General features: G+C 31.9%; 3 protein-coding genes across 4 annotated transcripts; 1 reads left to right on the forward strand and 2 right to left on the reverse strand.

Moving 5' to 3' along the window:
• Nucleotides 1–3,473: 3,473 nt before the first annotated feature.
• On the reverse strand, nt 3,474–7,392 carry LOC130893541 (pre-rRNA 2'-O-ribose RNA methyltransferase FTSJ3). The gene is made up of 8 exons (XM_057799774.1): nt 7,255–7,392; nt 6,442–7,199; nt 6,005–6,389; nt 5,621–5,860; nt 5,162–5,563; nt 4,078–4,271; nt 3,827–4,014; nt 3,474–3,757 (listed from the first exon to the last, which is right to left on the reverse strand). The coding sequence occupies exons 1-8, from the start codon at nt 7,319–7,321 to the stop codon at nt 3,511–3,513; spliced, it is 2,481 nt and encodes an 826-aa protein (XP_057655757.1). The 5' UTR covers nt 7,322–7,392; the 3' UTR covers nt 3,474–3,510.
• Nucleotides 7,393–7,795: 403 nt separating this feature from the next.
• On the forward strand, nt 7,796–10,303 carry LOC130893543 (bax inhibitor 1). Of its 2 annotated transcripts, XM_057799777.1 has the most exons (3): nt 7,796–8,090; nt 8,803–9,433; nt 10,049–10,303. In XM_057799777.1, the coding sequence occupies exons 1-3, from the start codon at nt 8,041–8,043 to the stop codon at nt 10,079–10,081; spliced, it is 714 nt and encodes a 237-aa protein (XP_057655760.1). In that variant the 5' UTR covers nt 7,796–8,040; the 3' UTR covers nt 10,082–10,303. The 2 variants fall into 2 exon arrangements, with proteins under 2 accessions (XP_057655760.1, XP_057655759.1); XM_057799776.1 differs by having other exon boundaries at nt 8,803–10,303.
• Nucleotides 10,304–10,538: 235 nt separating this feature from the next.
• Nucleotides 10,539–20,514, reverse strand: LOC130893542 (RNA-binding protein cabeza). The gene is made up of 9 exons (XM_057799775.1): nt 20,354–20,514; nt 20,025–20,204; nt 19,578–19,697; nt 19,429–19,495; nt 16,835–16,866; nt 13,973–14,082; nt 13,052–13,364; nt 11,188–11,518; nt 10,539–10,971 (listed from the first exon to the last, which is right to left on the reverse strand). The coding sequence occupies exons 1-9, from the start codon at nt 20,361–20,363 to the stop codon at nt 10,908–10,910; spliced, it is 1,227 nt and encodes a 408-aa protein (XP_057655758.1). The 5' UTR covers nt 20,364–20,514; the 3' UTR covers nt 10,539–10,907.
• Nucleotides 20,515–20,594: the final 80 nt, after the last annotated feature.

Consider the following 20,594-nt stretch of genomic DNA (forward strand, 5'->3'; position numbering starts at 1 on the left):
AATAAAAAATATTGAATACTCCTCGTATACAACGAACTATCAATATAAATGATTGACGACCGTTACGATAATAGATTTTTTCTGTTTACGTACGTGGTATCGTTCAAGGTCGAATCGGAATTTATTGTGATTTTACGTCAATTAAGAAATATAACTTTGAATGCCAAGAAGAGAAAGAAACGTAAATTGTGAAGGCGTGTATGGATATATAATAATAATGATTCGTACAATTATATAGGGTTCGTCGATAATTCACTTTTACATAATGGAATTTAATATTTATAACATTCTAACCTATAAAACATGATTCACAGTAAGGTAGATATTTTGATAGCCCCCTCGTACCTCATTTGACATTATTAAAGCTCTTTCACTTTAACCTTCTGAAAATAGAATAAATTCTTCCATTTACATCATGAATTTTACGTTAAATTTGATCATAATTTACGAGGAATGATTTTATTTCAAAAATGGCGGCTGCACGTCTTCGATCCTCCGCCAAATTTTCAAACAACTTCCCATAATTAAAACTCTTCGTGCACGTCAATGAAGCAGTGTTTTTTAAGGGTAAAAAATCAGAACAATTCTCGAATAGAGATACTATTGGAATTTATGTCGGACGTGGGTTAATATCTGTCTCGTTTGTTTTTCGAAACGTTCTTTTAACCCACGGCGTATCTACGGCGTGTTTTCAATATTTTAAATGTTTTTATGAACTTGTTTTGTCCGCGTCTAGAGATAGGAAGGTTCAAGGTCGATAACGACGACGCTTATTGTGTATCAAAGTGCGAAAATACTTTTTGCACAACAATACAATCTGCATACGGTTTCTCTGACGTAGATTACTTGGAAGGATCGATCGGTTTTTCAGCTTAAATGATATTTTTTCACCAATCGAAATTATATGATTTATTATTACATGAATAAATCGCCGAAATATAACTTATTTTTAAGGAAGTGACGTCAATTCTGTCATTTTACGACGTTCACTCGCTTAAAATTGACTCATAATACGTCTGCCACGTCACCTATGAAACTTACTATTTAATTTGTGTTAATTACGAGGTCTGATTGAAAAGTATTGAATATGATTTATTATTACATGAATAAATCGCCGAAATGAGAAAAATAAACACGAAAATAGTGCTAAAACGTGAAACGAAATGTTAATACATCATTTAACTGATCGACTTTACTAAATTTTTCATAATTAATAAAAATTGATATTCAAATTGGTATTAACACTCATATTTTCCGACTCTTATAACTTATTTTTAAGGAAGTGACGTCAATTATATCATTTTATGATGTTCATTCGCTTAAAATCGACTCATATTACGTCTGCCACGTCACCTATGAAATTTACTATTTAATTTGTGTTAATTACGAGGTTTGATTGAAAAGTATTGAATAAGATTTATTATTACATGAATAAATCGCCGAAATGAGAAAAATAAACACGAAAATTAGCTGCGATTGGTCAATAATAGATGAATAATGCAAAAACGTGAAACGAAATAATAATTCATCGTTTAACTGATCGAATTTACTAAATTTTTCATAATTGATAAAAAAGTTAGATTATTTAGAATATGTGATCATAATTAATTATTTTAAGAGACGCCCCTGTATGACAAACTATATTCTGTATACACACATTCATTTATTTACTTCAAATATGGATCTAATTATTTTGAGACCCGCCCCTGTAAACATATTATATTCTTTATACACACATTCATTTATTTTTTCAATTATGTACATAATTTTTTTGATATTTCAGTAAAATATTATCAAATAACATATTTTACCATAGACATAACCTCAGTAAAACGCCATTCGTTTTCGTTTAAATACGTATTTGTCTATGGTGCACTCGTACCTAAATGCGCAAATTCCAACGTCCTTTTAATTTTAAATAAGTTTCGTTGTTAAGCGGTAAATGTGTTTAATACATTGAATTATATTAAGTTTTATTAAATAATTACCTAATATATCAGTTTGACCATGAAAACTGATTACGAGGATACGTATTTATATTTAGAAAGATCTGCGCTTCGTCCTTGAACTTCGCTTGAGTATAATTTTAATTCGACGAATCAATTTAATAATGTCGTGCATAATCATGGTTACCTAGTAGCTTCTAATATTGTCACCTTGAATTTTTTAGTAGAAAAATTGTCATTTTAATAATTATATAATTAAGTACGAGAGATTTTTAATAATACAATAAATTAAATATTAGCTCGATATATATTTTTTTTGTATAAACTGTATTGTTCAAGTTATTTTAAGCACAGACGTTATAAAAATTTATTTACGCAAATATTCAATCGTTATCGTAAATACGACACAAATTGTACTATTCGAGAAAGCTTTATAATATTTTATTGTGTGACCTTGTCCTTGAAACATCTATTTTCGAATATTGCACATGCACATACATCACATTACGTAAAATAGTTTTAAATCATCTTTTTACAACGCAATAAAAATGTTTTTAATTGCAGTTTTTTTTAATTATATTACCGACCTCTTACTTTTTAACATAATTTCAATGAAAAACTAACGGTCAAGGTTTCAGGATTTAAATTATTGGAATACCATTTACCGTTTTTCCGGGTTATTAAAATTATAAATTCAACTGTCATTTCAATTTCTTCTAATCGTTTTTAATAAGAAGGTCGCAGATTTTATATTGAATTCAATGTTGCCTTAATCGCGTAGTTGTTAGGTATCTACAATTTAAACTCCACGTCCGTAAAACTTAAAATGTGTCAAAATCATGGAACAACTCCTTCGTTATATGAGCGGATTTTTAGCGTTGACTCACTTTAAATATATTCGTAATTACGTCAAATTAAATTTTGTATGTCAATTAATAATGTTAAAAATTGTTATTTATATACATATTATTTATAAATTTACACTTATTGTTATGTTATTTTTGAGAATACATAAATTATAGATATTCATGACGTAAGAAATTGCTTATTTATTGCGTTACAAGGTGTGATTAGAAAGCGAAATCAGACAATAGAAATAATAGAATATGTTTATATTTATCTTATTTTTTCTTTTTTGAAACTTTTTCTACCAAAGAAATGCCATTATGGATGTTTACATCATTTTTTAACGTTCAATGAAGTGACGTCATTGTCATTTTATGACGTTCATTCGCTTAAAATTGACTCATAATACGTCAGACACGTCACCTATTTAACTTTTGTTAATTACAGATCAGACTAAAAAATATTTAATGTATTATTTTAAGAAGTGAAATAAAACATAAATAAGTTTCAATTAATGTTTATTTAGGTATTAATCTTTTTTTTTTCGACTTTTAACTTATTATAAATAGAAAACGTCAATTTGATTAAAATATATTTCACATTACGTCAAAAATGTCACGTTAACACTTACCTATTCAATATTTGTAAGCTACGAGGGTTGATTGAAAAATGATACAAAAATTAATTATAAACAATTTTATTAATTTTTTTACAAATTTCAAGAACTTTTGCTCTTATTTTTAAAATTCCCTTTACTTCTACCACCTTTTGCGGCTTTTTTACCCCTACCCATGGTTTTCATTTTATTCTTCTGCGCCCTAACATCCTTCTTCATTCTAGGATCCACCACTTTATATCGTCCTTTAACACCCTTCGGCCTGCTCATCCTTTTACCAGACATGTGTTTTTTAGCCACTACGTACGTCACTTCTCGTTTCGGTTCCTGTCTCGCCTTTTTATACAATCTAATTAAAAAAAAAAAAATGAAGAAAATATATACGAGGTACATTCGAAAGTATATTAATAATACGCACTGTTTAACTTGTTTGGATTTTTCTTGTTCGGATATCTCCGGATTGTCGATTAGCGCCTCCATTTTCTTTTTGGCCCTTTCGAGTTTCTTCAGGGCTCTCTTCTTCTTCCTCGCTTTAGCTTCGATTACTTTCTTAATCGGACGCACGTTGATTTCTTCCAATTTTTTATTGTATTCTTGCACCAATTCCTATAAATTTCGTTTAAATCAGTTGGAAAGGAAAAAATGGTAAATCGATGTGCGGAAACGTACTTTTGGTACCGGAACTTCCCTTTTCATGTGTTTATCTTCGTCCTGTACGAACCAATCTGGTAAATTTTCATCGTTGAACGTGTATCGGTTCCAAGCGGCGTCTATCAAATCTCTTTTTGTTTTTTTACTGTTCACCATCATCGTTCCCATAGCTAGATCTTCCGACGTTAATTTGTGTTTTTTTCTTTTATTTCCTATATACAGGGTGGGTTATGAATTTTTGCATTTTTGTTCGGTTCGGTGTAGAAACCGCAAGGGGAGCATTATTTGGCCAAAAATTGGGGTCAACGACTAATTTGGTGTGGAAATTGGGGTCAACGACTAATTTGGTATCAAAATTGGGATTTATATTTGGTTTGGGCTAAAAAGTGGAGAGTTTATGTCTCGTTAAATGAAAAAAAATGTTTTTCAAAGATAATTTTCGGGATATAGTCAATTTTATGATATTATTGTGGCCAAAACGTGATTTTTTAAATCTAATTTGTACGAAATTGGGGTCTATACATAATTTGGACTAAATATTTGGGTCTACGGGTAATATGGACAAAAAATGTGGGGTCTATGTCTAATTTGGTTCACACATTCGAATTTTGTGTCTAAGTTGAGTCAAAATTGGAGTTTTTATGTCAATTTGACGCAAAATAGGAGTTTTTATGTCTAATTTCATCCCAAAATGGAGTTTTTATGACTAATTTGATCCTAAATTGGAGTTTTTATGTCTACTTTGACCCCAAATAAGAGTTTTCAAGTCCAAATTGACCAAAAATCGGGAACGATGTTTATTTTGATAAAAAAATTGTAGTATGTCTCTAGTTTGGTCTAAAACTAAGATTCCTAAGTTTTCTGAGTTTATTTTGTCTAAAAATTGGATTTTCCCAGTGTAATTTGGCCAAAAATCAGTTCAATTTGAACAAAAAATATGATTTATAAGTGAAATTTGTCAAAAAATTGGAACCTATGTTCAGTTGGGTGTGAAAATTGAATCTTTTGTGTGTAATTTGGTTTAAATACTAAAGTCTATGTTAAATTTAGTAAAAATAATAATTTTCCACTCATTAATTTCCATAAAAACTTCATACTTTACCTGCAGTTGCGTTTTTAACAATCTCGAAACCATCTTTCTTCTTATTATTAACCGTGACTTCTTTTTCAACATCATAATCTTCATCAGTATCTTCGTCTGAACTATAATCACTATCAGTAATTTCTTTTCTCATCTTCTCGTTAATTTCTCCATTTTCATCGTCTTCTCCGAGGATTTTCACTCCTTTTTTCTTATAATCTTTCACCATCTTATCCAAATCGGCATCTTCGTCCTTTTCGTCCAATATATTCCTAAAAACATCCCTCTCGAACCACAATTCCGCTTTGTGAGTCTTCTTTTTCACTTTGTCTCTATAATCTAGATCTGTAATTAAAGGATGATCTTCTTTTTCTATTAATTTTTTCTTTTCCGGTGGTTCTTCTTCATTTTCCTCTTCGAATCCTATAAAAAAAAACTAAATTAACCCCAAATCTAACAAAAAATTAATGAAATTTCCACCTAAACCTTCCTTAATTTCCTCTTCCTCACTTTCCATTTCTAATTCCGAATCAGAATCTTTGTAATACGTCCCTGAACTATCCAGATGTCCTTGTCCTTTTTCGTACTTTGTATATTTGGGCGCCGGTTGTTTCTCCCCAAACTCATCGTCTGAATTTACCACCGTATCTGGTGTTTGATCGATTATCTTCTTCAATTTACTCTCACTTGGGACTTGTTTTAAGGAAAACAAATCATCACCTGTAAAAATTCAGTAATTCGCATGTTATTTGCTAAAAATATAGACAATACTACTTTATCTGGTCCTTCAAGCCGTCATATGAGATTCGAAGGACCAGATGAAGTAATTGTGAGCGTTAAAGTCTGTACAAATGTCACTATTACCTTCCATAGTGGGTCCATCATCATTCTTTAAAATCATCTTCAAGTTTAATCGTTCATTTAATTTTTTTCGTTCCTTTTGCACTTTCTTCTTCTTACGTTTATGTTCTCTAACTTCTTCTTCTTGTAGATTAATTATTTGTTTATCAATATCTCCAAGTTCATCATCTCCTTTCAATTCAGTATCTTCTTCATGTAATTCTTTGTCTATTTCAGTTTTTTCTTCTTCTCCTATCGTAGTTTTCTTGTATTCTTCATGTAGGATTTTTCTCCAAGTTAGGACGTTCTTCAAATCTTTTCTTCCTAACACTTTAATGTCTTTAAGACATTGTTTGATTTCGTTGGTAGTTTTTTCGTGGTTTAAAATTGCCGGGTCATCAAATATAATCTAAAATAGGATAAAATAAATTTGTTAAAGTAAAAGAAAAAATTTAACTCACCTCAGAAGTATTTTGTAATAAGTCGATTCCATTTTCATGTTTTACAAAATCGGATACGTTCAATTTGTGATATAAAGTGTAATCATTTTCCGGATAACCTTCGGCTTTATCCTTCTTCTTCTTTTCCGGATGGAAAACGTTCAATTTATTCTTGGGTTCGAGTTCTAATTCTTGAAAAACATATTTGGGGTCCGTGAATTTGGGATCTATTTTATCTGGCGCTATGTAATTTTGACAAACGACGAATATTTCGGCAGATTCTAAACGTGACGCTTGAGGCTTAGTAGCGTGAACTTTTTTAAATAGTTGTTTCAATACCCAAACTAAAGCGTTGTAATCTTTAGATCGAAAAACTTTTGTTATAAACCAACCTCCACGTCTCAAAAATTGGGTAGCTAGTTTTAACGAACTGAGAGTTAGACAAGTTTGTTGGTAAGCGTCGTGTAACCAATTTTTTCCTACGTTTGGAGCACCGTCGTGAAGAACAACGTCCGCTTTCCACGTTTGTAATTCTTTTGTTAGCGCCGTTTTACATTTTTCCGTAGTTATATCCTCGACCAAACTTATACAACCTGGTATAGGTTTTATTGGAAATAAATCTATACCTATAACGATACTTGAAACAGGCATATTTTGTTTGGCAACTTGCATCCAACCTCCCGGAGCTGCACACAAATCGATACATACTCGCGATTTTTGAAGAAACTCAAATTTACGATTCAACTGAATTAATTTGAAGGCGGCTCTCGATCTAAAACCTAGAATATTAATAGTAAATCAACGATATATTATACTTTATTAATTAACAAATACCAGTTTCTTTGGCGAGTTGATAAAACTTATCTTTACGCTGTTTTCCTATTTTCTTTTTTTGACCCATTGTTGATTTACCTCATTTAAATTGACACGTGCAAATTTTGAGGTTAACCTATTTTAACCCTGTCAACACATAGACGGTGTTGCCAGCTCGCAAAAATATTTGTCCTTAAAGCTTCAATTTAAAACCCCTGAAAGCGCCATAACTACTAGAAAATCGTCTTTTTAAACCCTTAATTTGCAAAAAATACCTTAAGTTTGTAAATCTATCCAAAAAATCAAATTTTCGTGTTGTATTACAATGACAGTTATAAGTGTACACTGAGGTGCGCTCTAAAGCATTCTTTTATTAAAAATAACAATTTTTATTGTACAAAAGTTTGTATAACGATTCTATATATGATTAAATAAACAAAAAGCTTCGTTAATTATCGTTAACCTTCTGTAACTTGTTTTTGAATATAATTTATAATGTGACTTTTCTATTGGTTTGCTAATGTAGCTTTAAAAACGCACCTTGATCACGTGCTTTTCTCTACCAATAACAAATAACTACGATACCTTCCAACTAGAGAAATCTAGAAAATTTGTGAATGACGTGTCGATTTATCTTTGGGTGTTTATTTGGTACTAATTTAATAATTTTCAACCCAGTTACCAAATTTCAGTCGAAGTGAAATAAACTTGTGTAAAGTGAAGTGTATAATAATTGTTAAAAAAACTAGAATTGTGTTTCAATAAGAAGAAAAAGTTGCGAATCGAGATAAAAATATCATTTTCATTATGGCGACAGCGTCAGTCCATTCATTCCTAAATTCATTTAACTCCAAATTGTAAGTATTGCGCAATTTTTATTTTTTTCTTTGCGATCTCGAACATGATTACGAAGGTGATAAAAATAGTTATAAATAGCACTGTAAAGTAAAAATAGGAAAGTTTTTTTTACCAAAAGAAAGAATGTAATTAAGAATCAGTTTGACATTTTATTCAAATGGAATCCATGCAAAACAAGTTTCACGAGAATTATTTTTGTATAAAAATTAAACTTTCACTACTGTTGAAGGTATTTATACATTTATTAGTAATTATTTACTGTTAATAATAATATTTCAATTTTATATACGACTTTGTTTTTATTTTTGATTTTAATAGCGTATTCAATGTTGTAGACATTTTTTAACGCCTTGCTCATAATTTTCGTAATTTTTCTTTAGTTATTATCAAATGTAGTGAAATTTTTGACCTGCTGATACTATTGACGTACAAAATACAACCTTTGTTTTTATTCTGTTTGTTTATTAATATTTACTTCTTGTTATATTTTAAAATAATTTCCGTGAAATCACATGAGTTTCAGAAATTTTCATAAACGTTTTTTTCTATAAAAATTGACTTGATACTAAGTTTTATTTGGATTTTATTGAAAATATTCGTAAATATATCATTTTTTTTTAAGGTATAACAGATTTAGTAGAAGTTTAAATGTTTTAAATATTATTTCGCGTATAAAAACAAGTCGGGAAATGTTAATATTTCGTTTTCCAGGGAACAACCGGTGAGGCAACATCTTAAAAATGTGTACGCCTGTCTTGCAATGTCAACAATGGCTGCAGCTTTGGGCGCTGCAGTCCACCTTTTCACGAATATCATACAGGCAGGGTTTTTATCAGCAATAGGAGCTCTAGTGTTCTTTTTCCTTTTAATGAGCACCCCTGACGATAACGGCAAATCCATGCCTACAAGAGTCGGTTATCTCCTTGGTTTCACTTTCCTTACCGGCGTAGGTTTAGGTCCTCTCTTAGAACACGTCATAATAATAGATCCGAGCATTATAATAACTGCTTTTGTCGCTACATCGGCAGTTTTTCTTTGTTTCTCCATCTGCGCCATGTTGTCCGAAAGGGGAAAGTGGTTGTACCTAGGCGGTACTTTGATGACGATGTTAACTACCCTCATGGTGCTTTCGCTAGCTAATATTTTCTTTGGAGCTAAATGGATCTACCAGACTCAATTATATTTGGGATTGTTGGCCATGTGCGGATTCGTACTCTTCGATACCCAGATGATTATTGAAAAACGTAGATTGGGAAGCAGGGATTTCGTCGCTCATTCGCTGGATCTATTCGTCGACTTTATCGGGATCTTCAGAAGATTGGTCATCATCTTAACTCAGAAGGTAATTGATGAAAGGTATATTTTTTTCCCATTCCAGTTACCCGATTTCCTTTTTTTTTTCTCCTAATAAATTTTCAAGGTTTAATCAAAATTTCAAATAAAAACTTTTATTATTATACTTTAATTGTATACTTTGAAATTAGAGATAAGAAATTTCGCTGTTTGTTGAATATTATCGCGAATTCATTGTTTTTAAGTGTTTTTTTCAGCGTAATTTGAATTTTTGAATAATAGTTTTGAATATTCTTATCAGCTTTGACGTTTTATTCAAATATTTTAATCATTTACTAACAATTTTATATTATTTCATAAATTTTTTGAGAAATTGTATTTTTTTCATATTATAAAAAAATTGATAGAGATAGTTTTATCACATTATTCATCAAAAATTAATATTGAATCAATATGATATAGGAGGGCGAGTTAGTATCAAGATCTGTTCTATAAATATCATCATCTCGTATATATTGTAGTAGGTTAGGTCATTCTTCTTTCCATTATGTCTTGGCCTTTTTCTATATGAGTGTTATTTAACCTAAAAAGATATAACGAGTAGTGCTAGTAGATACGAGGGATAGAAAATAAATTAGAGATGAATAAAATTTTGTTGTTTTAGGAACAGGAATCGCGGAAGAAACGCAAGGACTGAGGACGATTGAACGAAAGCGAAAAATTCAATAGAGGGATAAATGTGGATGAGGGGGGGACTTAATTGTGATATAAAAATATGATTTATGTCAATAAATAATCATCGCTTGAGTTCCAATAAAATATTTTGTTTGTGTTGGCGTGTGTGTATTAATTATTATTATGTAAGTTGTGTATGTTATTATAATTTATTTTAATAAAATTTTTCGTTTTTCTAATGACATTTTGTTGTTTAAAAACGAACGGATCACATCTGTCGAATTCAGAAAACAAAATCTTAATATCAAGGATTTCAAAGTGGCGCAGTCTATGGGATAGATTTAAAAAAAAAAATGGTTAGTGTTTGGGAAAAAGTCACCCAAAGACATTCAATGTGTCTTCGTTGTCCGTTACAAATTATACGAGTAGAATTAAAGGTGACAGGATGGATTTATAACAGGAAAAAAAAAACAATAAAATGATTATTATCATTTTTATTAACTTACCACTAGTAATAATTCGATAATTGAAAAAATAACTAAAAAATTATGCTAAACAAGTCAAAATACAAAAAAATTGATTCGCCTCTCGGTTTTTTTTGTTTATACAAGTATAAAAGAAACAAAAATTGCTTAGAGGAAAAATTTCTTCTAAACAATCGATATTTCTTTCAACAAACTGTACATTCAATGGAAAATACAAATTTACTAAAATTTACATCTACACAAAAAAATATTTTACATCATCAATATACTTACTCTGTTTTTAATAAAAAATAAATAATTGAAACCTTCAAATTTTTCATGTTGTCGATTATAAAAAAAAAATGAAATGTAGATGAACTAAATTTAATACGGCCTCGGTCGGTCTCGACCGCCACCGTCACGGTTATCGCGGCCGCCGCCGCCACCCCTATAATAAATAAAAAAAAAAATATTACAACTAAACGTTTTTCTCAAAAGATGTGTATCTCCAGACAGGTTACACTCAACGGTATTCAAATACCCATTGGTGTGTTTTAAAAGAGATTCTACTATACTCCCATCATAAAATCAAAAGAAACTATGGAAATTTCCCCGAGAGCGGACGGGAGAAAAAATCTACGACACATATTTCATATCACCTTACCTTCCTCCACCTCGTCCGCCGCCGAAACCACCTCGACCACCACCTCCTCTTCCTCCACCGAATCCTCCGCGACTACCTCTATCGCGGAAACCGCCTCCGCCACGTCTATCTCTATCGTCACCGCGATCTCTTCCGCCGCCGCCGCCACGTCTGTCGTCGCCGCTACCACCGCCCATACTGGCACCTTCTGGTTTAGGTTCGCTACATCTATTACACTGTTGTCTCCATGCGAAGTTTGTATTGTTACAATCTGGATTCGGGCATCTCCAGTCACCGTCGCGGCCTTCGCGGTCGCGGTTACCACCTCCGCCGCCGCCTCCTCCTCCACGGCCTAATTATTAAAAAAAATATATATATTTGAGGGAAATCCGGTTTGGGAATAATGACAATTAAGGATATCTCGAGTTGAATTTGTTTCTCCAGACAGGATACACTCAACAGTTTTTAAATAAATACTATTAGTGTGTTTTAATAGAGATTTTTTTAATATGCTCCCATCTTAAAATCAAAAGAAACTATTTTGGTAAAGTTTCCCCGAGAGCGGATGGGAGGGTAGAAAAAGGCAGTTACAAACGTGTCGGATTTTACTACAAAAACATTTCAATCAAAATAGTTTCGAAATAATTGAAAAAATTACGAGTTATGGTTATAAAACGCGATAAAAGAGATTGAGGATTCACTAATTTATCTTAAAATGAAGAGAAATAATCCAAAAAGATTTTCTTAATAGGTTTTTATAGAGAACGGTTTTTTTGCCGGTTGTCAAACGTAGCGTGTGTAACTTTCTTAATAATTCATACAATACGACGAATGGGTGGAAAATCCTTTGACATTGAAAATAATTATTTTGATACATACGAGGATTAATAAAGATTGTTATACACGTGATAGATTTTACTGCAACAAAATTTCAATAAAAATAATTCGAAACAGATTTTTATAGGAAACGTTTTTTTTACCGGAAAAAAAGTGTGTAACCACTTTAATTATAATAAATTCAAAAACAGAGGTTTCTAAATACTGTTTCACACGACACGAATTTTTTTTACAGTAAATCTCGTCCGAAACGTGTGTAACCTCCATAATTATATATAAAAAATGGAAGAAGAAACAAATACTTATGAAAACGACAAATGTAATAATTTTTGTGTAGCATACGAGTTTCTAATATAGTTTTTATAGAGAACGGTTTTTTTGCCGGAAAAAAGTGTATAACCGCCTTAATTATGATGAATTCAAAAACAGAATGTAAGAGATCTGGAGAATTTATTCGATCAAAATATGTTGACAAATAAACGGCTTATTAAGACCGTTTTACACGCAACGAATTTTTAAAAAAAAAATTTATTCAGCAACAGATATTTATTAAAATGAATTTTTTTTCATTCAGTTTCGCCTTTGGCTGTAAAATACATTAAAAAGTAATGAAAACCATCAATAAATGAAAAGATCTATGAAAAACGACTTTTCGCCGGATTTCTAACAAAACGTGTGTAAGATGCTTAACTTTTATTATAACCTAAAAAACGAAAAATCCTCGACAAAATTTGAAAAAAAAAAAAAAAACTATTTAGGTAAATAAGACTAATTATAAAGACCTTTACACACGTGACGGAATTTTCTACGTGTAATTTCCCGTATTTAATAATAAAAAAAAGATTTCAATAGATATAATACAGTTTTAAAAGAGAAAGATTTTTTTGCCGCAAGAATACGAAACGTGCGTAACCTCCTTAACCATAAGAGAAATTTTTTGCGGTTTTTTCGCCGCAAGTCAGTAATCCATTACGTGTGTAATATCCTTAATTATATTTGTACGTAAAAATAACAACAATGACAAAAAATTTGATAAACATAGACTCACCACCACCGTCGCGGCCTCCTCGAGGTCCTCCAAATCCACCTCCGCCGCCGAATCCACCACCGCGTCCGCCTCCTCGGCCACCACCTCCGCCGCCGCCGCCGCCACGTCCGCCCGCGCCACCGCTCCAAGTATCTTTTTTAGTCGCCAATTGCACTTTTATGGTGGAACCTTGAAAATCTTTACCGTCGAACCACGTAATGGCGGATTGGGCCGCGTTCGGATCGTCGTAAGTCACCGTCGCTTCTCCTTTACTCTCGCCGGTTATTTTGTCTTTGTACAACCAGATTTTTCGCTTTTGGGTCTTTTTGTCCAACTGAAACGAATTGTTACATAACATTATCATCCAGATAGATTTCTACCTGACCAATGGTTCGCAGTTGAAAGTGAGGATGGCGCCACTTAACGTTCGCTGGGAAATGTTCAACTACATAGCGACGCTTTTTGACGTTGTCTTCAGTTCGGGTCTCTAACCCGAACGAGAGTTTGTTATACCACCCCGATGAGACGCGATAACGTCGAAACTAGTCAGTCCTTACAATTGCGAGCCATTGAGAGGTGAATAGTAGAAATTTTGATATAGGAAATAATTTGTAACAGAAATAATAATCTCATAATAAAAAAAAATAATTATAAGGAATAGGATTCTGTGTTTATATGGCGAAAATTCAAAATTGCCCTCGGTTATAGAAGTAACCCGAGTACAGAGTGCATTTCGCGTTCATTTTTATACATTATGAACACACTATTTACCCCAAATTGACAGGGTAGTCCCAAATAGCGACCAGACCTCGTACTATGGGAAATAATAGATACTTTGGTTGGGAAACGTTCGTCGAGTAGTGTAATTGTGAGTGTTGGTGTAAATAGTGTGTTCGGAATGTTCCAAAAGTGTCTATTTAATTTTCGTATACGGAAACTTACCTTAATTATACCGATAGAACCGAAATGTTGTTCGATGTCATCTTCGGTTAAAGTTGGGTTCATACCGGACACGAAAATCGTGTCGATTTGAATAACTAAATTATCTCCTCCTGGAAGATAAACGCCAAATATTAAAACCCACCATTTTTTAAAAAACATATTTTCTTATTAATAAAAAAAACACATTTTCCAATTTTTTTTTACGTCTTATAATCTCTTTTAAATATTCAAAACCATTTTTTTTTAAATACAAAACTATTTTACCCAAACTCGACCCTCGTATCACAATATATTTAGTAGTGCCGATAATATTGTTTACACTGTATTATACATTCCCTTTTTTTTTGAGACACTCTATATAGTTTGTACTTAGTTTCACCAAACCTCAACTTTATTACCAATACAGTACGAAATAAATATATTTGAAAACACAACCTGAACGTTATAATGTGTACACCCTGTATTTAAATTATTATAATTCTAGTAGACTGACGTATCGACAGAATTAACCCTTTTATTTTACGTATAACCAATTTTTTTAAAATTTAATACTGTTACGAACTCGTCCACGACCTGGACCGCGAAGTCGGTCCTGTCCCGAATATTTTATAAAAACCAAAGGTCAAACATTTGTGATAACAAATCGCGTTTTTCAATAATTCTTTTAACCATATTATTAACCTACAATTTTTTTTAAATATATTGTTATGAACTCTTCCACGACCTGGACCGTCAAGTCGGTCCTTTCTCAAATTTTTAATAAAAAAACCAAAGGTCAAACGTTTCTGATAACAAATCGTGTTTACCATTAATCATTTTACGTATAACCATATTTTTATTAACCTAGAATTTATTTGAAATTTAATACTGTTACGAACTCGTCCACGACCTGAGCCACGAAGCGGGTCCGGTCGTGATTTTTTTTTTTAATAAAAAAACCAAAGGTCAAACTCGTCCACGACCTGAACCGTAAATTCGGTCCTGAACGGACGTTGCAATAACACTTTCTGTATTGTTCCACTTCATATTTTGATAGAGATGTAAATGAATCGAAACGTCAGTTTTTTTTTCAAATTAATTTTCGATATAAAACGGTTTTAGCAACAAAAACTAAACTATTTTTCAGTATGTTTTTATACGTAATGGTGGATTTTTTTAACCAGATGTTTTTCACCCACTTTAACCATCATTTTTTATTTTTGGAAATTATTGTTGACGCACGAAGCGATCTATGTTTGACCAACTTAAATTTAATAAACCCTGTATATGAAAGAGCAGTTATACGAAATTTAAATCGTTACCGATTCCAATATTTTCAAATATATATTTCACAATAGAATTTTTATTACGTTCAAATTTGGCACCTGAGGATTGGAGCTCTTCGAACTGTCACGTCAATTTTTAGGTTAGGTTAGAACCGACAAACGCAATCACGTGGTACTTAAATCAATATATAGGAAAATCTAAACACGAGAGAGACAGAGAACTTTGTTTCCTTTACTATTCTCTCCTTCAAGAAATTAATGGCGCTTGCGCGTAGCGTCTATCTAACCTGTCATGTCAAAATACAGATTTGTCAAATGTGAATGGTTTCGAAAATCATTTGATTTGAGTTTTCAAAAAATTTCTGTTCGACTATTTGTTTCGCGCGCTTTTCTTAATAGAGACGCCATTAATTTTTCAACTTTAATCTAACCAATCACGTGAACGACATCTCGCGTCCAAACTTTCCAATATAAGAACTTTAGTTTTTAAAAGCGACATCTGGTCATCAACTAAAGAAACTTTCTAATAACAGATCTACGTCAAAATGACGGTCGTGGGGTAAACAATTGATTTTCTGTAATGTATTTGTTGTTTTCTTTCAAAATCATGTTTTCGGAAAGAAATTTCGTACTTTTCCCGAGTAGCAATTATTCAAGGCAGCCATTTTGCAATGGAACGCGAAATTGTACACAAAAATATTTGTTTACCCCACGGCGACCATTTTTAAATTGACATCAGGTGATTTTGACAGCATTGCTGTGTCACTATAACACAAACTCCATGTCGACAGTTTTTACGGGTGTAATAATAAAAGTTGTCGAAGATCTCGCTCACTAGCGGCGCCAAACGTTTTTTTTTTTTTTTTCATTTAATGATTCGGAAAAATTCATAATTCTATGTGAAACACACACTTAATTCGGAATATAGTAAATAAGTGAGAGAAAAACATACAAGGTGTGATCGAAAACAATTTCAAATAAATTTTCAAAATCAAGGAAATATTTTTGGAGGATTTCGTTAACGATGTCTGAAATGTTATATAAACATATCTTTTTTCCCATTGTACCAAATCTGGCGAGGAAAGCGACAATTAAAAACGACACAATACCATGGTTTGTATACCTGATACACTTTTTAGGAAAAACCAATATAATTGTACCCTTCTACCTTACACGAACTCAAGCGAAACGTGTGGAATCGAGTAAAAATTTATTGTGTTTCGAATCTAAACGAAGCTACGCTGTTTCCCGAGATTCAGCTCGCGCTACGTAGTTTAATATTTTCTCGATGTTATCGAATTTTGTTAATATGAAATTGTTTCTAATTTTCAAATCGTATTTTTCGATCGCACCTTGTAATTTACAATAACAGATTTTTTACGATTATTTATTCACTATATTCCAACGATTCCGATATTATTTAATTTTGTAAAAGAAAATTCGAATTTCGTCAAATTAGAATTTTCCCGCAAGGAATCGAAACGATTTTTAGCTCTTTCAAATTTGCGAGAAAATATTTAAAAAAAAAAAACCATAATAATAAAAATATTGTACAAATAAAAAAGACACCAAGATCGACACGACTCGGTGCTTTTACCTTTGTTATAACCACCACCCCTGTTGCCGCCTCTAAAACAGAAATTTCATCATCAGTAGCTGTTCGATAAGTCAGGGGAATATGAGAGAATACGCTCTGCTTAACCAACACGCAAACGTCACATTGTAACTAATAACTTTTCTTCTTCGGAACGGAGATACATACGAGATCCACCTATATTTTCAAGTCAAGTCCACGTAAGTTTCGTCTTATTGAGTACGTTGTAACACTATTCATAACCTCAAAATTATTATTTAAATACCTCGGTTAAGACCAACCAATTATCATTATATTACCAAATTTAACCTTTATGTACGTTAAAAGTTATTAACCTTTTGAGGACGCTCGAATTAATCCATTAAAACTTTATGGGAATGTACATACATCCCCATAATTGAAAATTATACAACTTCACCAAAATAATCATTCGGGACCGTATGTTCATTTACTACACACTAATTTTTGTTACAATTTCAACCCGGTTCAAAATACTGTATGGAAACTCAACAGGTTTGGTTTATTGACACCATTTTAAGGTCAGATAGGTCATGGTGTTGTTTTTTGGAATGCACTTGGGATAATTTTCATTATTGGAACGTTTAAACGAAGAAATCAAGCAAAAAAGGTAACGTTTATCAGATTTAGCCCCCTCGGATTATTATCTGTTCCCAGACTTGAAGATTTTGGCTATCGCTAGGAAAAAAACTTAAACTGGACTACGTTGAACCAGAATTATTACCCTGAGACTTATTTTCCTTTCCCGAAAATAAGAACGTCGAAGAAACAACGATTAAAGATGTAGAGATGAAGTTTCGGTTAAAAACTCCCAAGGAAGTTAGCTGGAAGGGGGGATCGATTCCAAAGTATCGGTTTCATTAATTAATTTTCCGGATCCAAATAAAAATAACACACGAAACAAGGAAAAAAAAAACGAAAATATGTAGTTTGGAGTTGTTATTCAATTTGGACCATCGTTTATGGTCCAAATATTATAAGTTTCATAAATTTTAAATACCCCACACAATAAAATCAAATTATATTTAATTTTTCTTTTTCTAAACCCTGTATAATACGCTAAATATGGTGACAAAAATACCTTATATAACTTTAAACTTCCCTGTATACTTTCAATGTCCTCAAAGGTTAGATCACCTCAAATTTTATTTTTTTTTACAAATCAATGATGCAGTTACCCTGAAAAAATACTCGGTCGTCCTTTTTTTATTATTCAATTTTTACCCAAACGAAGTTTTAGTCTTGTCAAGAAAAAAACGGAAAAGGAAAAACTCTGAAAAGTCAACACTATTAGATTAGCAAAATTACATAATAAAACTACCAAAGTAATTCTAAAATTCAACATAAATGACTCGCGCACCATTTAATTTTGATAAATATGAAAAAATGTATCAATCAAAAGATATTTTATTTTCCAATTATCTATACTTGCAAAAATGACTGGAAGCACACACACAAGAAAAAAAAGTTGATACAAAAAAATATTCGAATACGAGGGTTGAGGTATAAGTCAATTATGTCACTTGCAGGCGTATCACCCTGTATAATAACTTTTTAATTCACACATGGCGAGATTGATGGTATTTAATGCATCCCATATCGTGTTGTAACATTAACATGACCTGTTTTGAACTTTATGTGTCCTTAAATCCAAATTTGTGACGTGTCAACTTTATGTGCGAATTCCAATCACCCTGTATAATAAATTTTTGAATCGCACTTAGTGAAATTAGTGGTATTCAAAGTCTCCCGTATCGTGAACAGCACCAAGCACTACTTTGAACATCAAGTCAACTTTAAAATGGGGTTGTGACGTTAATTTTATGGTTTCACCCTATATAATAAATTTTTATGCTATTTAATGTCTTCTTATGTAGTTAACACTTTCTTTTACACATATATGAACATTTTCCAACTGGTCTTATATATTCATGAAAAAATAGTTGCCACAACTTTTGCCCCAACCCTCGTATGCGCTACCGAAGAAATATTTAAAAAAAAAAAAAGTTTAATACAAAAAATCAAAAAATTCATTAAAATTATTTAAAGAACAATTTTTTTCTCAAAAATTCGAACTATTTTGAAATAACTATAGAATATAAAAAAAGTTACAATTATTCAATTATTAATGATTATAAACGAAAAAATTGATGATACAACTTTTTTTTATAGTAAATTTTCTAGTACCAAATAGAAAATGGTTAGAAGTGATTCCGTTAACCGTTTTACTACTTCTTTTCAAAAACCGAAAGAAAAACCACTAAATTATCATCTAATTTACCAGTATTTTCACCCTGAAGATATTAATAGAAAATTAATTATTACAAGCATATCCTGATGTAAAAACCACCATTATTTTCTTGATTTTACCTATAATATCACGAAATCTTTACATAATTACCATTTCAAGACAATTACCCAACTGAAGATTCAATTTTTTCAAATTGGAACAATTTTTTAAAACCTTTTATCGTTTATACCGCTGAAAACATAAAAATATCTCGAAAAAACAACCAAAACATCCAATTAACCAACAATTTATTCATTCGTACTCGCACATTTTCAAATAATAAACTTACCCAAAGTTATCTCGTCTTTCTAACTCTCGACCACCGCCGCCGCCGCCTCCTCCGCGATCTCTACCGCCTAAAACAATTTCAACACAAACTATTTTCTAAATCTGGTCATTTGTTTCTAAGTGAAAATATCTTTCGAACGTGAAACTAACCTCCATAACTTCCGCCGCCGCCTCCTCCATATCCACCTCCGGAACCTCCACCATAATTATTACCGTTGCCGTATCCGCCGCCGCCTCCTGAGCCACCGTATCCACCTGATTGGTAACCACCTAATACAAAGAAATTCAACGTTTTACGTTTATTGATTGTATTGGGTGGTAATAAAAGATTTACTACGAAATTTCGTGTTCAGTGGAAGTTCTACCCTTTCGATTACCGAAAAAACGAAAGGACTATCATTCCCCGTTATTATATCTGACATAGAAGGAGGAAAATAAACAAATAATATGATTACTTCCATGCCTACGTCAGAAATAATGAAAAAAATTAAACTACAATTAAAAATTCTAAAGAACTAGAAATAAATATCAATACAAAAGCCACGCCATCAAAATGGCGTCTATCAGAGAAATTTGGATTTTAGTCATTAAACTTACCTTGGCCGCCGCCACCGCCGTAACCACCTCCTCCTTGAGAACCCCTATTTTGTCCCCAAGAACCACCGCCGCCGCCGGATTGGGCTTGGTAACCTCCCGATTGGGATCCGTAACTAGGATAACCAGACGATGGCGGAGGTTGGGTGTAATCACCGTAACCACCGCCGCCACCTCCGTAATCTAATAAACGAAACGTTAGTATTACAAAAAAAAATAAGATTAATAAAAAAAATATTGTTAAAAAATTAAAATACGATATATTTAATATTAAAATATATGTAATCGAATAAACTTTAAATAACGATTGATGAAATAATAAAAGAACTTACTATCTCCCATTTTCAAAACTATTGTTTACTACAATTATTACAGTAATAACTTCTCTTTATCAACTAATAGAATACAACTAAACTGTAGTGACGCCGAAGGAGAAATAAAATGCCGGAAAGAAAGGAAATAGATGTACTAACAGTTATACCAACTCTAGAAATATGTGAGGCGATTTCTCGCGTTGATAATAATTTATTTATGATTATATAATCTTCAAATTTTTTTTGTGATGATTTGTCT

This window comes from Diorhabda carinulata, chromosome 4 (assembly GCF_026250575.1).
Source record: "Diorhabda carinulata isolate Delta chromosome 4, icDioCari1.1, whole genome shotgun sequence".
Classification (NCBI taxonomy): Eukaryota; Metazoa; Arthropoda; class Insecta; order Coleoptera; family Chrysomelidae; genus Diorhabda; species Diorhabda carinulata.